The 27,985-nt window shown below is 35.7% G+C and overlaps 1 protein-coding gene across 4 annotated transcripts in view; it reads right to left on the reverse strand.

Annotated features, from left to right (window-relative positions):
• Nucleotides 1-279: 279 nt before the first annotated feature.
• The window catches only part of PTPN4 (protein tyrosine phosphatase non-receptor type 4), a 109,388-nt gene continuing 81,682 nt past the window's right edge, over nucleotides 280-27,985 (reverse strand). For 2 of the 4 annotated variants that reach the window (XM_059852766.1, XM_059852767.1), the window contains exons 16-27: nucleotides 25,041-25,200; nucleotides 22,124-22,207; nucleotides 21,983-22,039; nucleotides 20,524-20,680; nucleotides 18,970-19,136; nucleotides 17,419-17,509; nucleotides 17,272-17,333; nucleotides 16,362-16,508; nucleotides 13,939-14,067; nucleotides 12,347-12,495; nucleotides 9,244-9,379; nucleotides 280-6,800 (exon numbers count right to left, since the gene is read on the reverse strand). In XM_059852766.1, the coding sequence (XP_059708749.1) occupies nucleotides 6,714-6,800; nucleotides 9,244-9,379; nucleotides 12,347-12,495; nucleotides 13,939-14,067; nucleotides 16,362-16,508; nucleotides 17,272-17,333; nucleotides 17,419-17,509; nucleotides 18,970-19,136; nucleotides 20,524-20,680; nucleotides 21,983-22,039; nucleotides 22,124-22,207; nucleotides 25,041-25,200 (1,426 nt within the window). In that variant the 3' untranslated portion in view covers nucleotides 280-6,713. Of the gene's footprint in view, nucleotides 6,801-9,243; nucleotides 9,380-12,346; nucleotides 12,496-13,938; nucleotides 14,068-14,663; nucleotides 14,807-16,361; nucleotides 16,509-17,271; nucleotides 17,334-17,418; nucleotides 17,510-18,969; nucleotides 19,137-20,523; nucleotides 20,681-21,982; nucleotides 22,040-22,123; nucleotides 22,208-25,040; nucleotides 25,201-27,985 lie in introns of those variants that run through there. The other 2 variants (XR_009487307.1, XM_059852769.1) reach the window with 2 other exon arrangements.

Consider the following 27,985-nt stretch of genomic DNA (forward strand, 5'->3'; position numbering starts at 1 on the left):
AAAGGTAATTTAAAAGTTATTTTTCCGTTAGAGCAAATCTTGCAGTATTTACATATTTTCAGGCAAAAACTTGGGCTGATACTTTAACCAAGTAACTTAATTCCTGATAATTTGCAACCTTTTCTAATGCACAATCTGCAGGGGTGTATTTATGTCATACAATGTCAAGAAGGAAAATAGAGGGTGAACATTATCTGGCACCAGACACAAATAAATGTGGCACAGCAAAACCGTGTGTACAATAGCAAGAAAATAGCAAAAAAAAAAAAAAAATTAAACTTTAAATTACTAAAGCACATCTTTATTTTGCAATTAAACAATTAAGATCCACAAGTAAACTATATATATATTTTCAAGTCTGTACCTAGACAACTATTTGTCAACTGAAATTAAATATATCCACAAAATATGCATAACAGCATTTTTTCACATAATAGAATGAAATTTTACTTAAGACTAAAACAAGACTTGTTAAATGTTAATTAGCATATTTATCCTGGGAACTGCTGGTTTTCGGTAGAAATTAGTGTATAATTTTAATGGCAAGAATTTTAATTTTATCAAAATGAGGACAAATACATAAGGCCCTTTAAAGCATACAGTAGCTGCAGTGACAAAAGCTGAATTTATTTTCACATTGTCCAGTGTTGACCAATTTCAAGTTTCCATCATTTTCCAATCAACCGTCCTGGCTGCTTAGCCAAGATGATGCATTTAGGTTGTTGGTTTGTTTTTTCCCTCCCCCTCATGTGCTTTTAAACAAATTTATAGGCAGAAGTCTACTTACGGGAAGAGCCTTTGCATCCCCCCAGTATTAATAAAGATACACAAGAGTTAGTCTAAACAATGCAAGAGCTGTTCAACTCTGAGATTATTTACTCCACACTTGCAGTCCATCATTCAGCAGTATGAAACTTGAGAAGATATTTGACAACTGAAATCCACAGCTGGAAATGGAAATTCATTACCAGAAGTAACTGGCAAAAATATTGTCACCATCTGATTGTTAATGATGAACTAAATAATACTCTTCCCTTTGTATTTACACATAGTATAGCACCCGTTACAGAAAAAAAGCCCAAACCTTACACAAACAGCCCTGCCAAACTGGCTGGTGAAAATGGGATCACTGGTAAATGAAGCAAACCAAATGGAAAACAAATCTGGATACACTGGATAAGATAAAACCTTCACTCTCTTACCTTAATTTTCCTGTAAGATTATTATGGGTTGTTACTGTGGTGCCCCAATGTGCTGAGATAATTGCACTGGATCATTTATAGTCTAGTCCTTGTGGATATATTCTAGTTAAAGAACAAAACAGCTTAACATAAACTGTTTAACCCTTTCACTCACATCTCAGGCCCCTGGCCTAGGTGCAAAAGGGTGACAACTTCCTTAAAATTTGTTGTGCATTATCTATAGTTATGAAAATTCAAATAAGTTAAGTAAAAAAAAAAAAAAAACAACAAACCAGAATACTGATTTCCAGGTAATTGATCTAATCTTAAAAATAATGCTTAGCAGAAACATTTACAGTAAACATAGCTAATTTGCAGCTAGCTGAGAGAGAGCACATAAATTTACAGTACCCTGTAAGTTTCTATTTGCACCTTTTTTTTTTCCTTTTTTGTTTTTTTCCCAAATGTAGGCTTCATATTTGTATTAAGACAGGAAAATTGAGATGATAGAATTATCTTATTAATACCTATTTTCTGAAAATCCCTCAGAAACACATGAACAATCAAAAAGAAATGGCTGGAACAACAGAAAGCCTTCATACCAGGGCGTAAGCCGAATCATCTCTGTACAGAAACCCATTAGGCATCTCTCTCCAAACCCAATTTATTTTGTCCAATAGTTCAGTCAGTAGTAAGCATGACATAAAGTGCTACTATTCAAACATCAAAACACTTTGAAAAAAATTATCCTTTAAAATGTGTAAGCTTGCTAAATATGAAATACCACAACCAACAAGCTGCCAGCCAGTCTGTGAACCATCATTCTTGCTACAGCAGAGTAGAATCAGATATTTTAGTGGCTTTTTAAAATAAGGCTACTAATCAAAATGTCTAAATTTTAAAAGTTCAATATTTCAGCATATTTTTTTAAGAAAGTCATTGATGTCTCCTTTTAACCATTGAGATCTCAGGAGAAGCCCTATGAAAAGATAGACCCCTGTGGGTGTAACAAGCACAGAGGTAAAATCCAGTGATAAGGAACTGGCCTTCTTTGCAGACTTCTAAACAAAGAAGTGACTAAGTGCAGTGGGATAACAGAGACTGGACAGAACAGTTACACTGAAACAAACCAACCATTTCCTCCTTCTAACAGCTTCCCAATCACCACTAATTATAAATACCTGCATATTCATGCAAGATCCACAATTAATCAATGAATATGTTTTTATCAGATCTTAATACTGGATCCTAGCACTAGAAGTAGCAATGGGAAAGAACTTTTTCAGTCTCAAGACAAAAGATGGGTACACTAGAATTGGCAAATACACCCAACCAAGCTAACTGGGGACCTGAGATGTGAGCTAGAAAAAGACTGCAATTTATATTAGAGGACATTGTTCCTCTACTAACTAGAAGTCCAAATATGCAAAATTTTCATGTGGACCATAACCAAATCACTCCTCTTATCCTCAGGGCTGAGGGGCTTGCTGATTGCCTGCACAGAGGCTCTACAGTCATAACTATAGCATATGTACTGGACAACCTTTTTTTGCTCGGAAATTGTAGAGCTTGGTGGATCTGTAGAGCTTTTCATGCTCATGCTAATTCCCTGAGCCACCAAACATCACCCACATACCTGCACACACTGCATAAGCATAAAAATATCACATAATTCAGCTCCACAGCATACCTGGAGCTCCAGCATCTCTCATGCCAGACCTTCCCTTCGTCCTGTTTCCCTGGGCAGCACAACTGCAGCACATCTGCTGTATTTTGGTCCTTCCAGGTACCATGAAGCTTTTTGGAAGGTCTCCACGGAAAGTTGCCAACTACACAAGTTCCATAACAACTTCCTCATGTTCCTTAATGTCCCAACTGCTTTCTCACCCTTTCTTTACTAGATGGTGTGCCAGACTGTAATCAGATATTCTAGAAGAAGTGTTATTGCTTTATCTATATGGCATATAAGCTTTTGAGATTTAACAGAGAAACGTGGAAGAAATGTCAGCTAGCATTAAATCTAGTGAGAAACACCCCGGGCGTTCTCTTTATCATAACAGGGAGAGAATAGATAAAATGAAATGCATAAAAGCAGTATTTTACTGCTTAAGACCTACAAGTGATTAAAAATACCAAATGCTTCCAAATTCAGGATAAATGAAATTTTCAGCCCTCAGTTACCTGGGATATCTAATGCAGTATTTCTCGAAGTGGACTGGCTGACAGTCTGTAGGTGGTTTATTAAACAATACCTGTATCTTATTTCATATTTAGCAAAAATAAAAAATGCTCCCAAAAACCACTCAAAGCCCCCACTAGAGCCCCATGTCTTTCTACTAAAAAACCCCTTCAAATCCATTTTAAACAAGAGATGGTAGTGGTAGTTTTCAATCTGAATCTAAAAGTAAAAACAAAAATCTTAACATTTTACATTGGCACAAATTTGTCATAATATTGCTCTTATTTACAATGAAAACTACTCTTTTTTTTTCTTTAACTGGATTTGTATCATGGAAGTGTTAGAAACATACTCTTTCCCACACCCACCCAACATTTTTCCTAATCAAATGGTATGAAAATAATTATTCATAAAATCCAACAGTCATAACACCAATCACATATAGGTCTATAAGTCATTATGTCTGAAAGATACATTCATGTTTTGTACAGCATGAAACATACAAAAACTTCTTTAAAAAACTCTTAAGGATGATACAGATCTTCATAACCCAAAGTAAAATATTAAGCAGTTTTGCTTTGTTTGGCCATATAAAAATATTTTAAAGGCCATTTATACCACAACAGGTAGAAAAATTTAAATGACTGATTTATGCTGCAGAAAGGATTCAGTGCTGTTCTCTTTCCCAAGCAGTTTTTGGTTAACTTTATCCTGGCTTTGGAGAAGCCAAAAGCCACTGAGTCGCTGATGGCCAATTAATTAATAGGTACTTTGTTGCAATTTTTTCCCCCAGTGCAGCTAGTTAATAAACAACAAGCCAGTGCAGAGGAAAATTTTGGTGAGACCTATTATTCTTGCCTGTGTTTGTAATCAAAACAGTAAAGACACATGACCAATACATATCCCACACTTAATTGTGGTATAAATGGGACTTTTGAACTTGAACTGCTATGGCAATTTTACATAAGAATATTTAAGTATGTGACGTACCAATGCTATATAATGCTGCATAAACTCTAATTCTGATTTCCCTCAGAATAACAGGGCAAATGCTATTTTTGTTTACAACTTAACTATGAAGAAAATTTCTTTCAGTATAATGGATGAATTATTTTATTTTTTGGACATTAAGTGCTGAGTTCAATATAACCTTCTAACTAGCCAGCAACTCAGCTAATGACCTCATCATATGGAAGTTAAAGAATTATAAAAAAGAATTTTTATTTGTTGCAAATGGCTTAAAATATAACTGAGATTAAAGCTACCACATTATTCTTTTTCAGTTCAGTTCAGATTCAGAGATTCTTGTAAAATTTCTTTTTTGCTGAGGGATAATATTGACTTCAGCATCAAATCTAGAAATATAAGTAACAGGGCCACAGCCCTCCTAATATTATTCTGTTTTCTAAAAATATTTAAAACTCTATCTTTCATTTGGCATTGTAGGTTCTTGTTCATTACTAAGTCATAAGCCAGGATTTCACGTTGCCTGAATCCCTTTTCATTTAATAGTTCATAGCTGATCTGTTTCAAATGTCCATAGAACAAAGTATATTATACAATATAATTCTTCAATAGTTAAAAATTATTTAGCGTAGAACTTTCCATTTTAATTCTATGCTATATATATAGCTTACAACAAAATTTAATGGATAAACATTTTCAGGAAACCAATACAATAAATTAAAACTTTTAAATAGAGGGCACAAAGTTATTCTGTCACAGGGCAGTCAAATTAGTGACTGTTTTTTTTCTTATAGTATATTACACCGGGTACCTTGCTTCTGACTTGGTTTCTCCTATACTAGAAAAATATTAAAAAATGGGGACACTTATGCATCTTTAGAATGAGCTCAGATACTGTATCAGACAGACATTTCTTACAAATCTTCTACCTACTTAAATAAGATGCAACCCATACCAAGTGGAACAATTTTGCACAAGCATAACAGAAGGCGACAGGGGTCATCATGAAATTAAAATTAAGTTCTGGGATAACTTCATAGTGTTCTCCTCCCTTCTCCCCTCCAAAGAAAAGAAAAGAAAATAAAAGGCAGAGCGGTACGAACATGGCTTGAAATCAACTATTAGGACTTAACAAGTTAGTTAGAAGGTAATGGAATTAAATCTCATCTGATTGTAAATTCAACTTAATTATCAGTGCTATTAAAGAGTTATGTCTAATCGAGTAAAACAGCTATTCTCAATAAAAGGATAGAACAAGGTATCAGCTTCTAATGACCTTCCAGCATTTTGTAGTAAGATGCTAGTAAGTTACTAGTTGGAAGGAATGAAGGAATGTGTCAGATTTTTGATATAATTACAGCACAGCAGCACAATGCTCATTCATTAAGTTGGCAGAGGTGCTTTTGCTACAGAGAGTAGCACACAGGTACTTATATAAAGAAAGAGGGAATGGTATTTCCATGACCCCTTGTGGTAACATATTCCAAGCACCAAGGGCCATTTAAAAAATTTGAACCCATTAAGATAAATATGACAGGACAATACCACCCCCATGGAATCACGAGTGCCTTTCACTGGATGTACGCTGTAAGTCTCAAGGCACTTAAGGGGTTAAGACATAATGCATGCACTAGTTCCCATCACATAATCTGAAGTCACACAAATCAGAATACACCAGTGTATGACACACAAGCTGTGCCAAAGAAATGCTGTTTATTTATGTGTTGGTTTTTTAAAATTTTTATTGTTATTATTTTGTACAAGATGCTGGTAAGTGGGCATTATGCAGCTACTGCTGGGTTAACAGATGCCAGCTCTCCTCTAACAACCAGCTGGTCTCTAGTAAGGGTGTAGGACAAAGTGTGCTGCATCAGTAGGCAGTGTGTATCTATCTAATATTGGCAATATTGCTAATGTTGTAAAAAACAAAACTGTGAGAGTCTGTACATAGTAAATAAACCTAGCACTGGAAAAAGACCATGGCTTAGTGTATTTTTTCATTTGTTTTTCATTTTAAGAGACATGGGTGTAAAACAGAGTGAAATAATTCCAAGCCTTGTTTGTAGCTATTCAACCAGAAGCGCAGTATATGGCACTACAATGAAATATCGTCGATTACCCTGAACACAATCAGTTCTTTCAGTCCATGGTTTGTTCGGAGCAAATCACGAAAATAAAGTCTTCAAACAAACGAAGGTTAGAAGAGTTTCAGAGACTGATTTTGTTTCAACGTAAAGTGCAACAGTGCTGAAGTTTTCAAAGTCCTTTGTCAATTCTTTGCTGTACTTCACTATCATTTCCTGCAAGCAGTATTATGGCACAAAGAATGTTGCCAGTTCATTATAGAGGACAGGATTCCTCAATTGATATCACAGGTTTTTTGCTCTTTACTTATGCAGTGATACTTGTAAAGGTTTAATAAATCCTTCTTCATACACCTTCAAAATAGCTTCACATACAAATCTGTACTGACTCTGAAAAGGAAAGTAGATTCAGTAAATTGAAAAGAAATGTAATTGAAAAATGTCATTTGGAAACAGAAAAGGCCTCTAAGATTTCCCCACCCCATTCTCTTGACAGGCCAAGAACTGTGTTTCAAAGTTAGTTTAGGAAACATAATACAAAAGGAACTTTAGATGAGAGCATTTTGTTTCTCAACAGAAGAATAGGATGAATGGCACTTTGAAATATATACTGAAAGCCATTACCCAAAACCCCAGTATTATTATTACAACACCTATTTAGCAATTTTTTGCTCTTTATTTCCTTGCTGAAATTCCACTGACCGGAGGTTTCCATGCCTTTGGATTTAGAAGCCATAGTTTCAAAGCACTTTTTCATACTTACATTAACTCAGGCATGTTACTGCCACCTCCCTGTCATAATCTGATTTAAAAGAAATGTTTCATGTTTTAAAAACCCAAACCTCCTCTTTCTTAACATTATATAACGTCTAACTTCTCAAGGCGTCGAAGTCTAGCACCTGCATACACAGAGGTGACTAACAGTTTGTTTTATTCAAATAATAGTTTAAAAACCCGACAGTAATCAAATTAGAATGTAATGAAAACAAACCAAAATAAATGCAAAGCGCCACAACTCACACTGCATCCTGCACAATGAGCCTATGCTGGTTAGAACTCCAGCACACCTGCACTGTCAGTGTTGTGGAACAGTTAGCGATGTCAGATCTTAAGAGATTAACATAGGAACACATCTAGCACTAGAGCCATTATTTGCAATCCTGTCGCGTGTATATGAAACAGTTCATTTCTCTCCTTTGGGATAAATCCGCGTTTGTCCCAGCGCGCCCCGAGGGCGGCTGAGCTGGCGGCGCACAGCGCCCCCCCGCGGCACACACGGGCCCAGCTCCGGCTGCCAAAGGAGGAACGGCAACTTCGGCTGATGGTCATGAAACCTCAAAAAAACCCCAAACTCCATTATTAGACCTTCTTCCTCCGATGCACTAAACAGCTGCTTTTCACTGAATCTTGAAATTTTTTGTTTTCTAAGAAAAACGAGGAGACCAGATTATTCTGGGCACATACTGTGAAAAAATGCAGTTAGAACCCTCACCACTGCAACTCCTACCTTCACTAATAACACTTTCTCCCCCTCTACATATGTTAGAGAGACAGCTATCCATCCTGAAGAACTGTCACAAACACATCCTTTGCTATTTTTCATGTATCATCGTTCCTGTGCTACCTGAATACAACAACTTTTTAGTGAAACATGAGTACTGGAACATGAATTCAGCGGCACTGAATGACTGATGAACTAGAAATAGAGACACATACATACTTTTTGTCAGCCTTAATACTCTCTGAAGAACAAAAAAGTTTTATTCAAATTTTATTAGAGAACAGCAGCAGGGACATGAAAATTACTACAGTAACTACTTTCAAGTAATCGTGATTTCACACTGGATCTAGTGCCCTTTCTCCTTCAAGATGCTTTCTCTCTAAATGCTGTACACTGTGAGTAAAACTACACCCATTACTCATGATTACTCTTTCAAAAAAATAATAAAACCTGGAACTATACAAATTTTGGAACAACCAAAAATCCAGGTCTCTTTTTTTCTTTTTTCCCTTTCGGAAAGACAACACAACTCCACCTTTTCACCCTTTTTAGGTACTTTCTAAAAATGTGAACACAAACTGCTCTTAGAGATTAGCAATACCTGACTGATACAATAACAAGTTTCTAAATCTTTTCTAAAACTCTTACAAATCTGAAATATAATACGCAAATTATCTCACAAAACCCAAACCTTACAGGTGCACGAAAAGTTCTGGTATCTTAAGGTATATCAAATGCCATGAAACCCCCAAAAGAATCCTTCAGTAAGTTACTTTTTTTAGACTAATAAAAAGGCAATTAGGATTGCTTTGATGCATCTCGCATGAGATTTAATTACACTGATTTTTACAAATATTATTTCTCTGATAATTTCCCTTTAAGTCATTAACAGGGCATAGTTAAGGCTTGCTTCCATTACAACTAAGGCAACATGGCAACAAAAAAATCACTAAATTTCGTCACTGAAGTTTTTTCTTGCATGCCTTGGCTCTTTCTGTGTTTATCTTTTACACTACTCTGATTCTTAACACCTAGAATTAGGCTCCTGCTTTCTTCTCTGAGTGATTTTTACACTGCTGAAAATTTTCTTTTTGTCATTATTTGCCAGGTTATCTCTGAAACAGCTACTGCTTTTTTTTCAAAGAAATACAAAGAATTGCTGCTTTCCAATAGCCTTAAGAATTTATTTTTGCCTGAAGCCAAGGCTACAGCTACATCGGGTAAAGGTGATCTCCACGTTATGATCAACAAGTGCATTAAAAATCCATCCAGTATGTCTGGATCATAGGAAATTACTGTTCTGCAGCCCGGAACAGCAGGGACGATACTCACAGGTGTTTGGATCATCATGGCTCTTTGATCTCTCATGGTTCTTACAATATCTAGAGGATAAACCGGCTGATTGCACTCAATGAGACACATCGCTGTCTCCATCGTGATCAGAACTCCTGTCCGGCCAATCCCAGCACTGGAACAGCAACAAAAGCACAAAGTGGAAAATGAAATCAAGTGTCTGGAGTACTGCTCATACTTAAAGACCTTCTTTCTCCTGGATTCTCAGGGCTGACCACTATGACTCCCATACTGCTGGGGCAGGGATAGGACTGGTTGTGTCTGTGTCTGGAAGCAGCCTCTGTCCTGCCTGAACAGAGCAAAACCCATCAGTAGAGAACTGCTGCTCCTTGCAGGAGGAACTGCCTCGCCCAGCCATTCCCTGAGCAGAGCTGACAGAGATGTCTGCTAAGATCCCATTACAAACCACACTGACATCTAGAGGATAACAAAACACGCGCATGCTGGACACGTGTCAGTTGGACCATTGCTGAAATGATCATTTCTGGAATGTTGGGCCAATAAAATAATACTCATGTCCTTCAAGCAATGCATACCTTCCTATTTCCAAGTAAGTAAAAGAACAATTACTAGAAACTTCTACAGTGTGACAATAAGGATTGTTTTCTTGCTATTAAAAGGAATACATGATAGCAATCCCTTTCAAGACAAGGAAGTACCATAACATACACATCTCAGAATGGAAAAATTATCAAGAGAGCTTACAGACAAACATTTTTTCCTTAAAAATATAACAAATCTAAAGACTCATCTACTTTGTTTTATGTACACCTATGCTTTTCCAGAAATGGCAAGCCTTAAAGACTAAATATTTAACCTTGAATTCAATGAACAGTTTCAAATCTTTCAATTAATGTTGCACTTTTGAAATGGACAACAAATGTTTCCCCATACTGGAATATAGGAACAAATACATACTTTGAAATGCCAGCATTATCCAAACTCATACAATAAATGAAAGTATTTGGATCTAAAGTGATTAATATCAACATTTCAAACTTTGAAAGCCACTTGTTCTGATTTTAAAGAGTTACTGCAAATTAAGTCTGGCTAAACTACTATTTAAATCTTTGTCCAGAAGGTGGCATTAAAGCTACTCTATATTTCAGTGATGTCATAAGCTTTTTCAGACAAGACGTACATGTGCTGGTTATATAAAATGATTCTGTAATATTTATATTTCTAGAATTTATATGTATAGAACTTAAATACAGAGTGCTTTATTAAATCCAAGCACAAACCAACAGTAACTGTCAAAGAACCTAATGACTCATTTTACAATTTTAAAAGATTCAGAGGGCAACAACGATGGAAAATGTGGTAATTTCCCTATGACAAACACAAGGTAGGAAAGGACCCTTCAGCTTAGAAAAGGCAATCACTGACTGACAGAGTAGAACACTGAGATAGGGCATGAAAATCATGAAGGGCATAGACAGGATGGGTAGTTCCTATCTCACGTAGAAGAAGAATTAGAAACTGTTCAACAAAACTAGTAAGACCTTGTAAAGATAAAAATAACCACATAACACAACATCATAAAAACCTTTCCAGCTCCTTAAGGTCTTGGTTGCTTTATAATCTCTGTGGGTTTGGACCAGTTTGTTTTTAAATTATTATTATTGTACAAAATAAAATAATTTTCCATTAGCTCTTGGATTCCTCACACTAAAGTTGGTGGCTTTGTACTAAAACCAAATTTTGTTGCACTAATGCCCTGTCCTATTATTCTGAAGAGATGTTAAAAATAGAGTGCATGCACCATATGGAGGAACACCTGGTGTCCTTCTGCTTGACTCCCTGCTGGAATTTGGTTATACTTCCCAACAGACACCAAGTTGGGCCAATTAAGTAAATTATGTTCAACTGTGATAATCCATCTCTTTTCTTCTGTAAAACATAAATTTTTCATAAAGCTTCAATTACACATTGAAATTATCAGTTTGGAGCTGAACTGGTGCCTCCCTGAGATGAATGAAACTGTTCCTACTGTCCAATGTTGTTGTTCCAGTGTTTCTGCACTGTTTATGTCATATAGGGTGTATTTGGCTGCCATTTTCACCAGCTTTTCACAACCATATTAACCAGAAGTATATAAATAATGGAAGCTGAGAAGACACTGGCATTCTGGTTTTCCTAGTCAGTAAGATTCACCCTGACCTGCATAAAACAGAACTTGAAAGCAGAACTAATGAAATACAATTTGTGATACACAAGGTGTATTTTTCTTTTTCTTTCACCTCCTTCAATAAAAGTCTTTAAATTTTTTTTTATCTCTTACACTTTTCAGCTTCTCTCTGAAAAGAATGATACATGCCTGACTCAGGAACACTAAGTCTTTGGGGAATATTCAGAATTGAGAGGTCAAATATTCACAGAACTGCTCCCCAAGAACTATGATAGCACATGTTCATTTGAAAACAATTGGTATTATTCTAGTTTACTAACCAGGTATTATAAAATGATTAAGGTCTTGAAATTCACTGAAGGAATGGAGAATGCTATAACAAAGTATTACACAAGGAAAAGAAAAATTACATTTCATGTGTATGTAAAGATCTAAACAACAGTTATTTTAACTCATGACAAAGGTAAATTGTTGAGAAAAATGTCTCATCTTAATATAAGTATCAAAATACCACATAGCCTGAGACTGCAGACTTGAGAGAAAATGTCTTTTAACTGATCTTTTAATAAACCACCCGCATTTTCCACTATGGATCATTTACACATCTACTCTAGAGCTTTGTAGAATAGGAACTCATTCCTCATGGTTACCAAGTACCTTTTGCCATTTCCCTGAATTATTATGTAGATTGTTACCACAAGCATTTAAATTGCAAACAAAACAAAACATCCCAGCAAAATGCCTGAACAGATCAACACGTTGCTATTCAAAATCTTGCTTATTGAAATGCGATTACCACATTAAATATTTGTTTTATTTCAATGTTGAGTTTTCCTGTCATCCCCAAAGCAGATACTATTAAATATGTATTTCAAGAACAAAGCACAGAACAGCTATTTGATGATAAAAAGTTCACTTTGATGATTTAAATAAAATTGGAAAAAAATATGATACCTGCAGTGAACAACCACAGGTTCTTCTCTGCCAGCCCTCTTCTTTCGCACAAGACACACGAAATCGAGGAAATCGCTGGAATCATCAGGAACCCCATGATCAGGCCATGCAATGTACTGGATTTGGGTTAGCTGGCGGCTTTCCTCTTTCTAATCAGAAACATGACATTTAATCAAGGGTAATTCAAGTCCCATTTAAAAAAAACCCCAAAAATAATAATAAAAAAATCAATAGTACATTTATAGCAACTTGTACCCATAATCAAAGTGGCTTCAGGCAACTAGCAGTGCTTTGTTAGCACTAACCATCAGTCATCCTGGATTTTACAATTACTTTTTCTATTTTTTTTTTTTTTTTTGCTTAAAAATAAGAAAGGAAATCCACAAATTCTTCTATCTTCAAGAGGTGGAAAAAATTACAGAGCACATAATAGCAAAGCAGTTCAAGGATATCAGCAATCTACCTGAACACTAGATATACAAGAAGGTGGTCATATTATTAGCAAACCAAATTTAACAAAACAAGATAGCATCTCACAAGATCAAATGACAGAAGTGGGGTAGGGAGGGGAGATCAGACATAAAAGCTTTCCTTCAGACCCTGTGTGAACAGCAGCAGTGTTTTGGCTTGATCGAACCCTCCTACACCCACAAGGCACAATGACTTTGTTTTCCACTCCCTCCCCTCCCTTGCTCTGGTATCACAAATATAATCAATTGGCCTCTGGTTAGGGGAGGGGACAGCCTGGGCAACCAGAGTCGAATTTCAAAAGAAGAGGAGCTACTGCACTTTAAATAGCCTTTAGGCACTGAATCATTTACAGAGATTCCACGGCTGATAGCAGATAAGCAATTGTCTCAACAGAACAGGGGCAGGAATTTTAACAGCAGATTGACTAAATAGCACCTCTATCAAACTGGCATCTCAACTGGTAACTCAAGCAGCAAGAAATAACTATGTGAACTAAATTCCAGACACTCATTTCCAAACATTTCTGACATTGAAATGCTGGCTGGGGAGGCTCTGAAAAGTACACGTGCCCTGAAAATCATGCAATGCATGTTCAAAAAGGTCCTTGTTTACATGTAGTCACCATGCCAGATTAATCTTTCAGCAGGATTTATCTTCCATTTTCTTGCACATATTGTTCAAGATGGAATTATTAAGAACTATTAGCCTCTACAAAGATTTTGCATCATCAGTGTGATGATGAAACACCTCTAATGTCTCATGTTCTGAAAGCATCTAGGGAATAACAAGTTTCTCAACTTCTTTTATTACTCTCCTTCTTTGGCCTGGTTATGAAAGACTCCAATAAAAACTTCGAGGATAAATAACACATCCTTCATGTGATCCAATTGATATGATTATGAAAAATGAATCTCAGTGATATTTTCGCTTATGAAAAGTTTGTTATCATTTTATGGACAGAATTTCTCCTAGGAATGACAATTAATTTTCTAGAAGGTTCTAGAATAAAACACTTGAATTTACATGGATATGCCACCAAGACGAAAAGAAAATCTATGTAGGTTATGGGTAGTATCCAAGGATTCTGCAGATTAATACATGAAAATATATTAAGATTTTACCTCCAGATTAGTCAATGTCATTTCTCGAAAGACATAAGCAGGATTTCCTTCTTCTGAATGGCAGGTAATCTGAAAATTCCCATATGATGAGCTTCCAGATGGCTCTGGCCAGTATTGATGGCATTTAACCTAAGGTCAACACATTTTTAAAGATGCCTGTGTTTAAACTCAGAGTATAATTTTAATTTCCTCTAGTTTTTATACCTTTCTTTGTTACAGATTATTTTGATCATTTTGTAAACGCTATTTAATTACTTACCAAATAGACTTTGTTACCTAATTACTCTTTATAAAATAAGGTATCATAAAGATTTCCTGTTTCTCTTTCCAAGAGGACACATGCCCCAGCTCTTGCAGTTGGTTTAACTGAAGATGGATGCCTTAAACTTCCATTACAATTTTTTAAGACTTTATCTATAAATATTCCATCTTAACACTTGACTGACAAAGATGCTGCTTTATAAATATTTCTGACCTCCAAAATCCTGATCTGGTTTTCTCAAAGTACATTCATAAGGGAAAAGAACAAACAAAAAAAAAGGGAAATATGCAACAAAAAAGTTGCTAAGCTAATGCAGAAAATAAGGGGTGAAGATGGTGGACTTCCAGTCAAGTCCTCAAATGTGAATGAAAATTTCAAACACTATGATTTTCTGAAATATGGTTTGAATGCCTAATTACAGAGGTCATTTCAGCTCAAGTGTACTTTTGCATTTCCAACCCACCTGGCGAATCTTTAAGAGCAGCCAGATTTGCAGACTTCCTGCTCCACTGAGACATCCCGGCATGCAGTGGGATGGTGATGTCAGAAGCCTCATGATCAGCTTTAGAGCAGGGAGTCTGCCTATGGGTATAAGACAGATAAGGCCTTTTATTTCATTATTAAGCAGCTCTCCAAAGAACTCCACAAATATCATTACTGAAGGGGTGGGGGAACCTCAGAGAACTGCTATTGCAAGTCTGTTCTTAGCAGATCTGCAAAGAAAACTCAAAGTAAAAGGGCACTTGTACTGAAATTCCCTCTAATCATGTTTATTTGGGAGGAGGCAGCATCATGCAAACACTGAGTCACTGAAAAATGGTTTAAAACCACTGCAACTTCCCTTCAATTATTTTAATTCTATTTAGAGTCCTGACCTCACAGCAAGTACATGCTTGTTAAAAAGTCAGAATATATAGAGGCAGCAGAACTACAGTCCAAGTTGGTCAGAACAGCCACAAGGCACTATAAATCCATCTTCAAAAGAAATCCTGATATGGAGGAATTCCACTCCACTATTATTGTAGACAGTCATTTTTGTCCACACACTTAAACAGCCAGTGCTACTGTGCATGTTCCAGACTAAACCAAGTAACTCTGGAATTACACTGTGTGTATGACCACACTTGACTGTTTTGCCTGTCTCCAAATGATAGAACAGCATGAAATCCAAAGCTATTGAGGAGAAACTACGGCTTAAACCAAAACCAAACAAGCCACAAAATACACCTGAGGCCTTTTATAGCACCATACACAATCATTTTTACTAATTTTAACCCTTAATTACTATTACTATTACTAGTACTCCATTTTAACACATTTTATAAACAAATTAAAGGGCAATGATTATTTCACACAATTAAACAAATCTTTATAACAGAATTAACATTTAATGGGAAATTTTAGAGTTTAAGTTTTAAGGAAATCCTTGATAAGACAGCCATCCAGGCATGTGATATAACCCTACAAAGCTGTATTAGGCTGACTTAAAAAGTAATCTTACTACATATCAAGGAAGTACTCTATGAAAACTGATGGAACTTCCTAGAGTCCTTTATTTGAAGTTTAGAGAAAAAAAGTTCTATGAAGCTAAATTCTAGATGCTTTTTACTTTACAATAAGGAATCAAACAGAGAAGACTGAAAGTATTTGAGGAAATATATGAAGAGTTAAGTGCATTTCAGGACTGAACAAAGTTTAACTATTGGCTGCATTAACAACACCAGAAGGTTTAAAATCTAAGACTCATCATTTCAAAAGAACTAATAAGGCACTGCTCTTATGAAAAACAATTACAGAATGATAGAACAGTTCTGGTTGGAATGGACCTTTAAAGACCATCCAGTCCAGCCCCCTGCAATGAGCAGGGACCTCTCCAACTAGATTGAGTTGCTCTGAGCTCCATCCAACATGATCTTCATTGTTTCCAGAGATGAACATTCACCACCTCTGGGCAACTTGTGCCAGTATTTCACCACTCACATTGTAAAAATGTCTTCCTTATATCTACTCTACCTACACTTTTCTAGTTTAAAACCACTTCCTACTATCCCCTTGACACATTATAGGCCATCACAATATATTCCTCTAATTTTTAAAGGTTAATCACTAACAGTTTTTTAGAAGATTATGGAAGTGGCATTTAAGGAAATGTTTTACTTACTCTGCCCCGTTCTACTTGAGTTGTTAACATCACAACCATGGAAGAGCCTTGCTCCCAAGTCATCTGCCAAAAATCAGGACAAGTGTTCGGTAATGGACCTTGGCAAGCAATGTACTGGTTTATTATTGTGGAAGAAGGGATTTCCATCTAAAAGAAGACAAAGTCACTATTTCAATTCCTACAGCAATTGAAAGTCAGGCATCAGACATTTACAGTTTAGTAACTAATTTTTTAAAAAGCATCCATGACATTAATTCTGTTTCTAAAAGGCTAGCAAATATGAATTGGCACAAAATTCTTTAAGGGTTTCACATGCAAAATTACTACAAAGATTCAAATACACTTTACATATGAACTGACAGTCATGCAGTTGCCATAATGAAGATTAATGGGTGAAAAAGAAATGACTGAACAGTTGGCAAATAATTCAGGTGCAAATATTTCTTGCTCTGTGGGTTTTTGACCCTAGCTTTTAAAACACAGATCTCAGAATTTTAATATCTGGGGTTTTTTTCATCAAAGTAAGTAGCTGTAATTTTTCTGTTACTAACAATGAAATAAATAAGAAGGAAAAGAAATTGATGCCAAATTAAACTTTACTGTTGTTGAACACAACTGTCAGAAAAGTAATCAGAAAAGAAGAATTAATTGCTCTGGAGAGGGCTGGGTTCAGTTTGCATTTTTTCACATTAAATGCAGGGCTAGACTTTAACATTTCTGAAAAGATGTGCCACAAAACATTAGGAAGGAAATATATCTACAGGAAATTTCAAATCACCTGACTAGAGGCTTAGTAGCCATTCTAGCCTGAACAAGATTTATTAAAAAAAAAGATTTTTGATATCAATTTTTTCATCGAAAAACTGTAGAATTACCTAATGTCAGAAGCACTTTGAGAAATACTACTCACATTTATATAATTTGCATTGATGTAATCTTCATTACTTTTTAAAATAACCCGTGTAGCATCATCTGAAAATAATTTTAGAAAGATGTTACTTATTTAGTAACTGCAGTAAAATACTTTCAGAGCACATACAGACATAGCAATACTTACAAGGCGAAATGTCTCTGTATCTATTTTTGGAAATGTTTTGAGGTAATCTGGCACAAGACATTGTCATTCCAGGCTTTTTCCTATACAATTGCTAAAAGACAAAGCTGATGGTCAGAACATAATAGATGCAATAGTCTCATTATTATATTATTTGCCTAAATAAAATTTGTTCTAAAAAGAGGTGCTTTTTAGAACATAAACTATGGAGCAACAGTGGCTTCAACAAACATGAATATACTTTTAAAAATAAAGCACTATAAATTTAGTTATGCTCTGGAATCACTGAAAATGACCAAGACGTAGCCAAAATTTGTTTAAAGAAAATGAACATAGAAATTTCAAGCTTCCACTAGAACACTGATCCAGAGAAAAAGTAGTATTGTATAGTGGTAAATTAATTCACTGATATTGACATCCCACTTGGTCATTTAGGGCAAGCAGATTATGTTGTGTATAGGCATCTACCCACACTGCACTTCTTTTAGTCAGAATTTTTGGTTTTTTCCCCAGACGTCCTTCTGTATTCAAATAACTGTAGAGCAAATCCTGGTTACCTTGCACTTTTCCTGCACAAAATTGCCTTTGAGAGGTTCCTTCCCTTTCATGCTTTAGTCATGCATTGCCACAACCCTTGCACTACAAAAAAATCAGTGAAACGATCCAGATTCCAAAAAAGCAGTTTAAAAAACTTTTACAACACTGAACCTGCTAGGGAGAATAAAACTTATATTAAAGCAGAATTTTAAATAACTTAGGAAAAAAAATCTGCTCTTTCTAAATATAAAAGGAAATTTTACCAAAGTTCTTAAAGAATAGTATATAAAATGTATTTTATAGATATATGTTGCAAAATACAATGCTAGGTCTCCATTTGGTGAGGAAATCACAGAATTTGCACTCCTGTGTTTTACAAGCCTACTGTTTCCTGCTTTAAGCCACTTGATCTCATGCATTTAAGAGTGGTATCACCAAGGCACAAGTCAGAGCTGAAGAAAGTTCATGGCTATCAGCAGCTTAATGCCCCACAGAAAATGAACTACTGTTCTGAATTATGTCAATAAAAATCAACTATTTATAAAAAACACAGTTACATTAGCCTTTATCATTAGGGCAGTATTTTCCATTGGCTATTTTACCTTCCCTCATCAAGAATGCCTATAGAATGTCAACAGCTCAGTGTCATTCAGTTTTTACAGCAACTTAGGTATGGAATGAAGGCCTGAGTACAGAACACAATTTTGGTAGACATTCTTCAGCCTTCATCGTTATAAAAGTATTTTATTAGCATGTCCCTGATAACCACAAGAAGTGTAAGTAATCAATGAAACCATTTATAAAACTAAAGCTCAGGATTAGGTATGCTTAATTTGCACATACAATACAGGATTGATTTTTTTCCCTTGGCTATTTTTCTTTTGAGAGTGTAAGGCAATTGTTTTCCTAAAGGATGCTGACTGTACTGAAATTTAACTGAAATCTGCTTTGTTTAAAATAATTGCTATCCCAAAAGACATGGAACTTGCCCCCGGCTCCAGGCGATCTGGTACTCACATCAAACTGAGCCAGGACAGTTCCAGTGACAAGCCCCTCTGCTAATTGAATCATGGACTCCCTCAGAGCATTATCATCTTGATGGACACCATCAAGTGGAGATTTCTCAGGGATGTACTGAAAATCAGGCTCACTCTCCAGCTTCTCTTCCACAACATCGTAGACAGCTAGAACAAGAAAAGTTATGAATGCTCTGAAGATGCTGTTTGACTAAAGTTAGCTGTAAGTCATTTATTTAAAATAGCAAAACCACCACATTTCTCCTGTAGAAAAATCCACACCTATTAGCACATCAATTTTAGTCCCCATCAGCAAGGGGGACTCGTATCAAAACTCACATTATACCCTGCCTTGTCTGATATAACTCTCAAATCTCAGATTCTCGCATATGCCTCTGATATCATTATAGCTGCATTTACATTTTACTTACAATTCACTTAGAACTCATTTTAGGCTTCAGTAATGAGGGCATGATGTGCAGACCACCTGAGAAAATTGCATTTAATACATGGCATTATGAAGCTATCAATGCTCTATGTGTGCCTTGCCTATAAGCTCAGAAATTGTATGCATCCTCTGCTACACATAACAGACATATGCTGTTCAAAAGCCTCTTTTTAAATTATTTTACATCACTACAAAGAAGGAAACTGGCAACTCCTCACTTCTACAACTCACATGTTTTTATCCAGAATACAAAGATAATCAACATGCAAGGGGAAAGACAGTTTGTTTTAGAAAATGTGCAAACAAAGCTCATAATTTTGTCTGAAAACAAAGTAAGCACACTAAGGTGCAAGAGAACTTACACACAGAATGACAGAACACGTAAGTGGGGAGTGCAAATTAATGAAAAAGGGAAAAATTTTTATGAGGTGAATGAGGTACTCTGCAAAAGTAATTTCAATTATTCCAATTAAGCATCAGTATTTTTCATTCTGCTTTTTCCTCTCCAATTCCACTGTAGTCAAGAAGTGCAGCAGAATTAAATCCAGTGCCCATTTGCTGGCTGTGATCCAACAGTGTATTTTGTGAATACACTGCATAAGCTTTTATTTAGATTGCATTTTAGCACTTCTACTAAGACTCCTCAAGTAGAAATGTTACCAGTGGTTTTGGATTGTTTTAAAGATATATGGAAGGATTTTGTATGTATTGACTTCCAATGTCACTTAAACACTAAGTATTTGGTGAGGGGCTTTTTGTTTGTGCTCAGCTTAAATTTTCCTTAAGAGAATAACAATAACCTTATGAAATATATTCAATATCCATATAGCTTTCTGGACATTTTTATCAATGAGAGTGAGAACAAAATTTAAATTAGCTGTCTGTTAGAAATATTTGATGTCTGACTTCTTTATTTTTTTGCAACACTTAGTTACACACAGCTCCTTAGATTATGGGATCAATACACTGTGCTGTTGCAATTCCTTTTCAGGGAAGGGAGTTATTTCTTACAGGGTAAACATTCCATGCCAGGACACAAAACAGAGGTTAGAAAATGAGAGCAGGGTGTGGATTTTTATTTTTAATTATGACGTACAAGCCACTCACCATTGGGTCGAACTAGGAGCACAAGTTCCCCTGAGTGTCTCTCACAGCTAGCTTTAATAAACATTACAACTTGGTCGTGGGTATGCTCTGCTATGTCCCTGCCGTTAATCAGGACAACCTGGTCCCCTTCATTCAAACGAGGGACACACAGATCAGCCTGCAAGGTTGAGGGAAAAAAACAAAACCATCTGTAACACAAGCCATTACCAATTTCTTACCTTAAAATAACTTAAAGTAACTATACTTGGGCTCTCGAATCCTAACAGCCCTGTTGCTATGGTTGCTGCACTGTATTCAAATGATAAAGCCAAGAGTTACACAATACACAGGCAGTGCCATTCCCATTTGCAGCTGGGAGGTGACTGGCACTGTAATGTGTCTTTCAGCAGCTGTTACTCTACCCCTCAACTAATGCAGAAAGCTCCTCTGTTTGAATCACTCTTTGTAGAGGCAATTAAAAAGCAGGATGTTTTTATCTTTGCAGGGAGGGGAGAAACATGGCGAAACCGTGTCCAAATCAATTTCACAGGCTTAAATGCTTCAGGTCTCAAATACTGCAATGGTAATGGCAAAAAACAATGTACAACTCCCAGTAATCCCAGGGAGAGGAATCAGGGGATAAAAATTGTTATTATAATCACAGTCTAGACATCATTGCAGAAAAGAAAGAGCACAAGCCATCACTAACTGTCTTCTCCCTACAGAGTGAATGTTTAAAGCCAAAACTATTCAGGTTATTAAATATTTCAGGGATAATAATTAACAAGATACATGAAGAATTATTTCAGCAAACATTTTAATACTTTCAAAGACTTAAAAAAAAAAAAGGGGCAAATAAATGGTTAACTCCACTCCAACACCTATCAGCAGAGCTGACTCCAGTCAGCTGAATACCAGGTCAGTATTTCTGGCCATTAATTGACAAATACTGTGCCTAGTTTGGAGACACTCTTATAGTCACTAAACATCAGTAACAACACACAATCAGACCTGATGAATGATTCATAATGTCTGGTTTTAATCTACATGTTGGCTTTACTCAGCTACATCTGTCACTGAAGTAAGACATTTGCTATTTTAGTTATTTTTAACACTCTTTCAATATGTAATTTATGTGAAATTACTGAATGTCTATATTTAAAAAAAGCAATAAAGTAAAAGTATTTTTAGGATGGCACAGCTCAAGTACCAGTGCATACTGAGCATCTGTAATGCCTTGTAATTTTCAGAAATTAAACTTTGTTTCAGCAGGAAAAAAAAATACTTTTGAGGATTGAAGAACTTTAAAAAATATGTTATACAGCCCCATCAAATTCTCACTGCATGTAATTTGCTTTGTTCTGATAATGTTATAGCAAAACCTAATTTTCACAGGCAGTTAGAAAATAATTTATCATTTTCAGTACATCCTTCAAGATACACAGATATTGCTACAAAGTCTGCTTTTTTGATAACTTACAGGTGTTCCTGGAGCTACCCTGGACACTATTACTGGCATCTTCTGATCATATCCGCCCTTTAAAAACAAATTAAATTAGTAAGAAACCCCAAATGTCAGAAAATAACCTTAATAAACACAAAGAAATAGATGTACTGTTACCTTTACATTGAAGCCAAACCTTCCATTTTCATCTGGTTTCATTCTGATCATAACAAGATTGTCATGGGGGACACCACCATTGGGCTAAAGACAAAAGTTATATTATATAAGTATATATTTTGTTCACAGTTAGATTTTGAGGATATTGTATTTAATAATTCTGCAATTTCCTTATCAAATAATTGCTCCTGGACACTTGAAAATATATCAATCGAGAACACAAACACCTTGGTTTTGCATAAAAGGGAAAAATTATAGGTTTAAGAGTCTTGGATGTAACTAATTTAAATGCCTATTCTGTCAAAGTAAGCTACAAGTAAGAATGAATATTAGAAAAGACTAACTGGCTTCAAAACTCTAATAAAAACAGCATAGCCAATGGAAATTTCTTAAATTCATTTTAAGTAAGACCACAGTGAAGAGCTGCAATAAGAATGTAATACAATGAAAAGGAAGATAATTGAAGATGTCCTTTTGCTTCTATTAACTGCAATATGCCAGTAGCATGCAAGGAAATCTTGGTTCCCTATCCCTTACTCCATTTCCAGTCTAGTGGAGTATGAGGTGTGACATATACTCTGCAATGATTCACCTCTGAAAATTATAGCTGCTTTCTTCTTGATTTTATTTGGATGACAACAACACCGTTAAAGGAAATGCCAATAAACTAAGGAATACTAGCTACCTTTTTAATCTTTAAATGAAAAAAACCAACCTAGTGCCATTGAAGTGATTTTTTTGCTGGTTCCCATCTCTATTTATTTTACAGACTGAATATTAGCTAGTGTGTCTATAGTTCCTATAGTAAGAATGCAAAGTAATAAAGAAATGTGTTTCAAGGAAGTTTTCAATGTTACCAGTTACAGCAAAGCAGAAGACTCATACTCGGAAAAATACACAACAAACTTATAAAAGCAAGTATTTTTATATGTTAGAAAGTTCAGAACCTGGAGTTTCACTAGGCTAAAGAAGTCTGCACAACTTGGCTCATAGTAGTTAACTCAGCTGCAGGTGTCTTCTGTTCTTGATTAAAACAAAACAAAATTCGCCAAATGCATTCACAGTAATGAAAAAGTGAAAAATTTGGGAAAGTAGTGGCACAAAAGATACTAATGAAAAGGAAGAGTCTTAGGAAGCCTGATATGTCAGTGATTTCAGCCTACGCTCACCGGTGTGGGAGATCAGACAGAATGAACATCAACCAAGTGCTCACCTGCAGCATTTGGCAGCTTTTGTGCCACTGCATTCCCCAGACAGAAAGGAAATGCTGATTTCCTGCTTTAAGATGCTATTTTGAGCAGAAGTTTATAATGCAAGTGTGTAGAGAGGGCTGTATGCCATCCTTAATGTGTTTGACTGAAGGGATTTTGACCACACCTGTTTTCAAGTACTTTCAAGAACTTCTGACATTCTCAGACTGGACACTTAGGGATTGCAGATGGAGTAAAAAGTTGTCATTCCCATATGTGTCCTACTACCTTTCAACACAGACACTCCATACATGCAACATACAACAGCTTTATGAAGTTCAAATGGTGAGGAGTATTCCCTAAAATATTTGAGATGGAACAGCAGAAGACTTTAGCAGTGCAGGAACCTGAATTCTGGTCAGAAAAGCAATTTTGAAACAAAACAACATTCCAAAATTTTCAGTCATGCTATGTTCCTTCTTCTGCAATCCCCAAAATAAAAAGTCATCAGCAGACCAAATTAGATGTTCAATTACAACAGTGTGCTGCCTTCAGCGAGACTGCATAAATTTGCCCCACTGGAGCACAGCAAATAATCACACTGACAATGCACAGAGAAAAAACAATCTCATTCACACAGCTGTGTTGGTTTTGCTGAACTAAAAGGAGTTAAAAAAACAAGTGAAAGTTATTTTTGTCAGTTTGGTAAAGATAACTGAATACGGGGCAGAAAAACTTGATGACTAAAGTAGTGTTATCTTTCAAAACAGAACAGTGCTTTAAGGTGACTCAGGTAAGCACTGCCTGAAGACAAAGCTATTACAAATTCTGTTTCATAATTTAATTATAACAAAAACTTTCACAACATTCCCAAAACACTCAAAAAATTAAAACTTTCACTTTTGAGTCTTTTATTAAAACCCCAGCTCAGAAATGAAACAGGGGCTTTAAGGAAATCTTAACTTTGTTGTAAGGCCTGAGAGAACAGAACACCATAGGTTTTTAGTTCAGGATGCAAAAAAAAAACCAAACTAAGGCATTTCTAAATATCAGTTTGGGGAGGTGACTCATAATTTTGAATGCCTGAGGCTGACAAAACTGTTTACACAGTACTTGCTACATCTGGATGTTTTCCCACCCTCCAACACATTTCTTGTCCTATTTACTGTTCACATCAGTATAAAATCTAGAACCACTGGAAAACTTCTGGAAGGACAAAAATCACAAAAGTGATCAGGGAGATCTCTCCTCAGTCAGACAATCAACTGACTATCTTACTCATCTCATACATGCTTGATTATGGAAAAAGAACTTCTGCTCATATTTTTCTATTTGCTATCACAGGCCTCTTGATACTCTCTTTCTTGGAAATTCTGATGAGAAATGCAACCACAGACTCAAGAAGCTTCTCCTGATAAAACTACTTTAGAAGCTGGTAGGCATTTTCAGGTTTAGCTTTTTAGCTAAAGCTAGATTAAACACCTGCAATGTCTTCTTTAAAATTGATGGCAAATGACTTCTCAAAGAAGAGGTTAGGCAGAAATTTCTGCACGTTCTGAAAAGCTAACGCTCAAAAGGTTTGCATAACCATCCCAATGTAGTGATTTGCTGTCAATTGACAAAGCACTGCTCCAGCAGCTCTGAACTGCTTCAGAACCAAGCTCATGTAAAATAAGACCATCGTTCTGATAAAAAGCAGAATGGTTCAACTGGATCAAAAAACTTACGGTGGATTTTTCAGGTGATGCAGGAACATCAAATGTTTCATTAATATGGTTATCCAGTTCTTGCTGTGAGTGTGAATGATGAATTTGGTTCCAACTGTTCTTTTTAAATTGTTTGGGTGGTAACGCTGGAGGCTGCCCATCTAAAGGAGTCTCTTGAGATCTAAATACCAAAACAGAAATATGAAGTGGAACAATCATGAGATATTGACAGTTCTTTCAGGGTTGCAAATAAACTGAAAACGTCAGAAGAAACTCAAGAGTTTGAGAGATGGTTATCTGTATGTATTTTTAGAACCTCAAAAATGTAGTGCAGTAGAATATATCGGCAGCTTATGTATGCACCTGTTGAAGCATTTTTCTTGACAAGTAACTGTACACAGAACCAGCAAGTTCATCTTTTACCTATGACCTTCTTAAAAATGGTTTTAGCATGCCTAACCCATTACTTCTGATCTGCAAGCACTCCTTTGTAGATTAATAAAATTTTCTCTGTGTTTTTGTATAATATGAATTTCCTTTTGTTAGTCCTCTTGGAATAAAAGCTTAACTGTGTAATTTGTATTACATAAATATATGATTCATCTTTCATTATATGGATTTATATTTAAGAATTAAGAAGAACATTTGGAAAGGCTCAAAAGGGCAGTGAGCTCACAGTTCCCAGTAACTTGGTTTGAATGCCAGTTTCTAAATACCAGCAGGATATGTCATCCTCCACAAGCACCCCATTAAAAGGTGCTATTAAGTCATTTAACGATTTCAGATAACAGCCCACTGATAGCAGATCTATAAACCATCAAGAATGAACTTACAGGTTATGGCTAAATCTAAAGAGAATACTACCACCAAAAATAGAGGTGTCTGTTCTTTCACCCACATCCCTGCCTGCTTCCTTGAAGAACTGGTCCTCCTCCCTTGGCTAAGGCAGCTTACACCAACCAACCAAAACCACTTTTTGGACAAGTCTGGGTCCTCTAGTTTATCTCAGGGCTGGCTACCATGCAGAAAGGGAAGGACACTCCCAGAGGAAAAAGGAAGACACTGATCTTTCATTATCAGCAAGCTGTAGTGGTAACTCATCACATAACTCCCCCCAAAACGCACATGAGCAGCCACATGAGCAGCTCTACTGTATTTAGTAGTCTCGCCTCAGTGAACTGTTAGCAGGACAAGACTCTCAGTATGACTGCACAAGGTTTCAAGTTGCTGCAAATCTGAAAACCTAAGGCACACATCAAACTCCATACCATAAAATTGGTCTCTATGCAATTCAAGAAAGGCAGATCCCAGATACATGTTCAAAAATAAAAATCTCAGCAAAATGGAGTATACTGATTAAAAAAAAAAAAAAATTAACCTTTTTCAAAAAGCATGAAAACTGGGAAATAGAACACTTCACTTTGAAATGCCAAACACTTTCTGCTTCATTTAAAAAAAAATTAGTCAATATTCTTAGAAAACAAAACTGGTAACATTTTTGTCAGTGTATGAAAGAAACAGCACATTCTAAAAGATCCCAACAATATTTTTCTCTATTTTTCTGCTTTATTTCAACTTTCAGAAAATATTTTTTTCATGGAGTGTTACAAGAAAAAAAAAGCACTAATTATTCAGTCTGATGTCGGAAGAACCTTATGTTCAAAACACAGTTGGGAAGAAAAATAGTATTTCTTAACACTTTTCAGTGCAAGTAACAGAAAAAAGAGCACATTTCATTTTTCAAGATAAGCAGCTTTTCTAAATTCATTTTTGAGGAGAGAAAAATATGATGATTGTCAACATTTGCAAAACAAATCTGCAAGGCAGCTATAAACTATTTAGACATCGACTTACAAAGGTCACCCAGAGATTTTTAGCTGCCTGTGCATTCATTCATTCAAGTCTGGCCAGCACAGACTACTCAGTCTTTTAAGTTATGTATTTTCCTGAAAACAATTACTCCTGAGAGTTTCAAACCAAAGGAAAAAAGGAACAGAAAACATGAATAGAAACACAAAAGAAGTTGTCCTGATAAAAGCAGAAGATGGATCTGATGTTTGACTAGATGTCTGTACATACATGTCAACAAACACAAGTAAATTCCTACCGAACACACAAACTTAAAGAAAAGATTTGAAAAGTTACTTAAATGAGTATTTTACAAGCAGCGATGCAAGTTCTGTAATATATTAGCATAATGAATTGTGAGAACTAACAATCAAGCCTCGGGCATAAACTTCAGTGCTTTATATTTGCCCAGTCAGCTTTGAATTTCCTTATGAATGCTCAGACAATGGCAGTGAAAGCAGCCTATTTTGCAGGCAAAGCAGCTCTCTGTTACTGAATTCAGCAATTTACGTAATAATAAAATAACATACAAACCCTGGCTCTGGCAAGCTTTGGGTATTTTTGTTACAGATATCCGGTCTGATCTTTTTAATATATTTAGCAAAAGTTCCATACACATCCCCATAAATTTATTAAACTAAACACTTACCACGTGCTTTTGGAATTTGAGGTTATAATTAGCTAGGGGAACTACAAGCACTATCTCTCCATTTAGTGTTGAATAGGATGTGCAGATGGAGAAAAGATGTGCAATTAAAGGTTATATTAGCTAAGCTATAATATCCTTCTGAACTGCATGGAAACTGTTAATTTCTTTTGCTATGTTGATTCCAAACTCAAAAAGATCACCAAACCTATTGCCAGTCAGGTTAGCCCCTCTTCTTCACACATATAAATTTGATCAATAAATAAGAGTTTCTGACAAATTAGCACAGTGACTACTCGAATCTTTTCAGCCAGAAAGGTCAAATTGATTAAGAAATAGCTTTTTGGACTGTAGAACAGTATAGTTTAAAATTATATAGCTACTACGAACCTCATGTCAACTATTTCCTTCATAAAAGGCAAATCTTGAATCAATAACATCAGCTTAAACCTTCAAAAGACCTTAAAGGGAT

This window comes from Haemorhous mexicanus, chromosome 8 (genome assembly GCF_027477595.1).
Source record: "Haemorhous mexicanus isolate bHaeMex1 chromosome 8, bHaeMex1.pri, whole genome shotgun sequence".
Lineage (NCBI taxonomy): Eukaryota > Metazoa > Chordata > Aves > Passeriformes > Fringillidae > Haemorhous > Haemorhous mexicanus.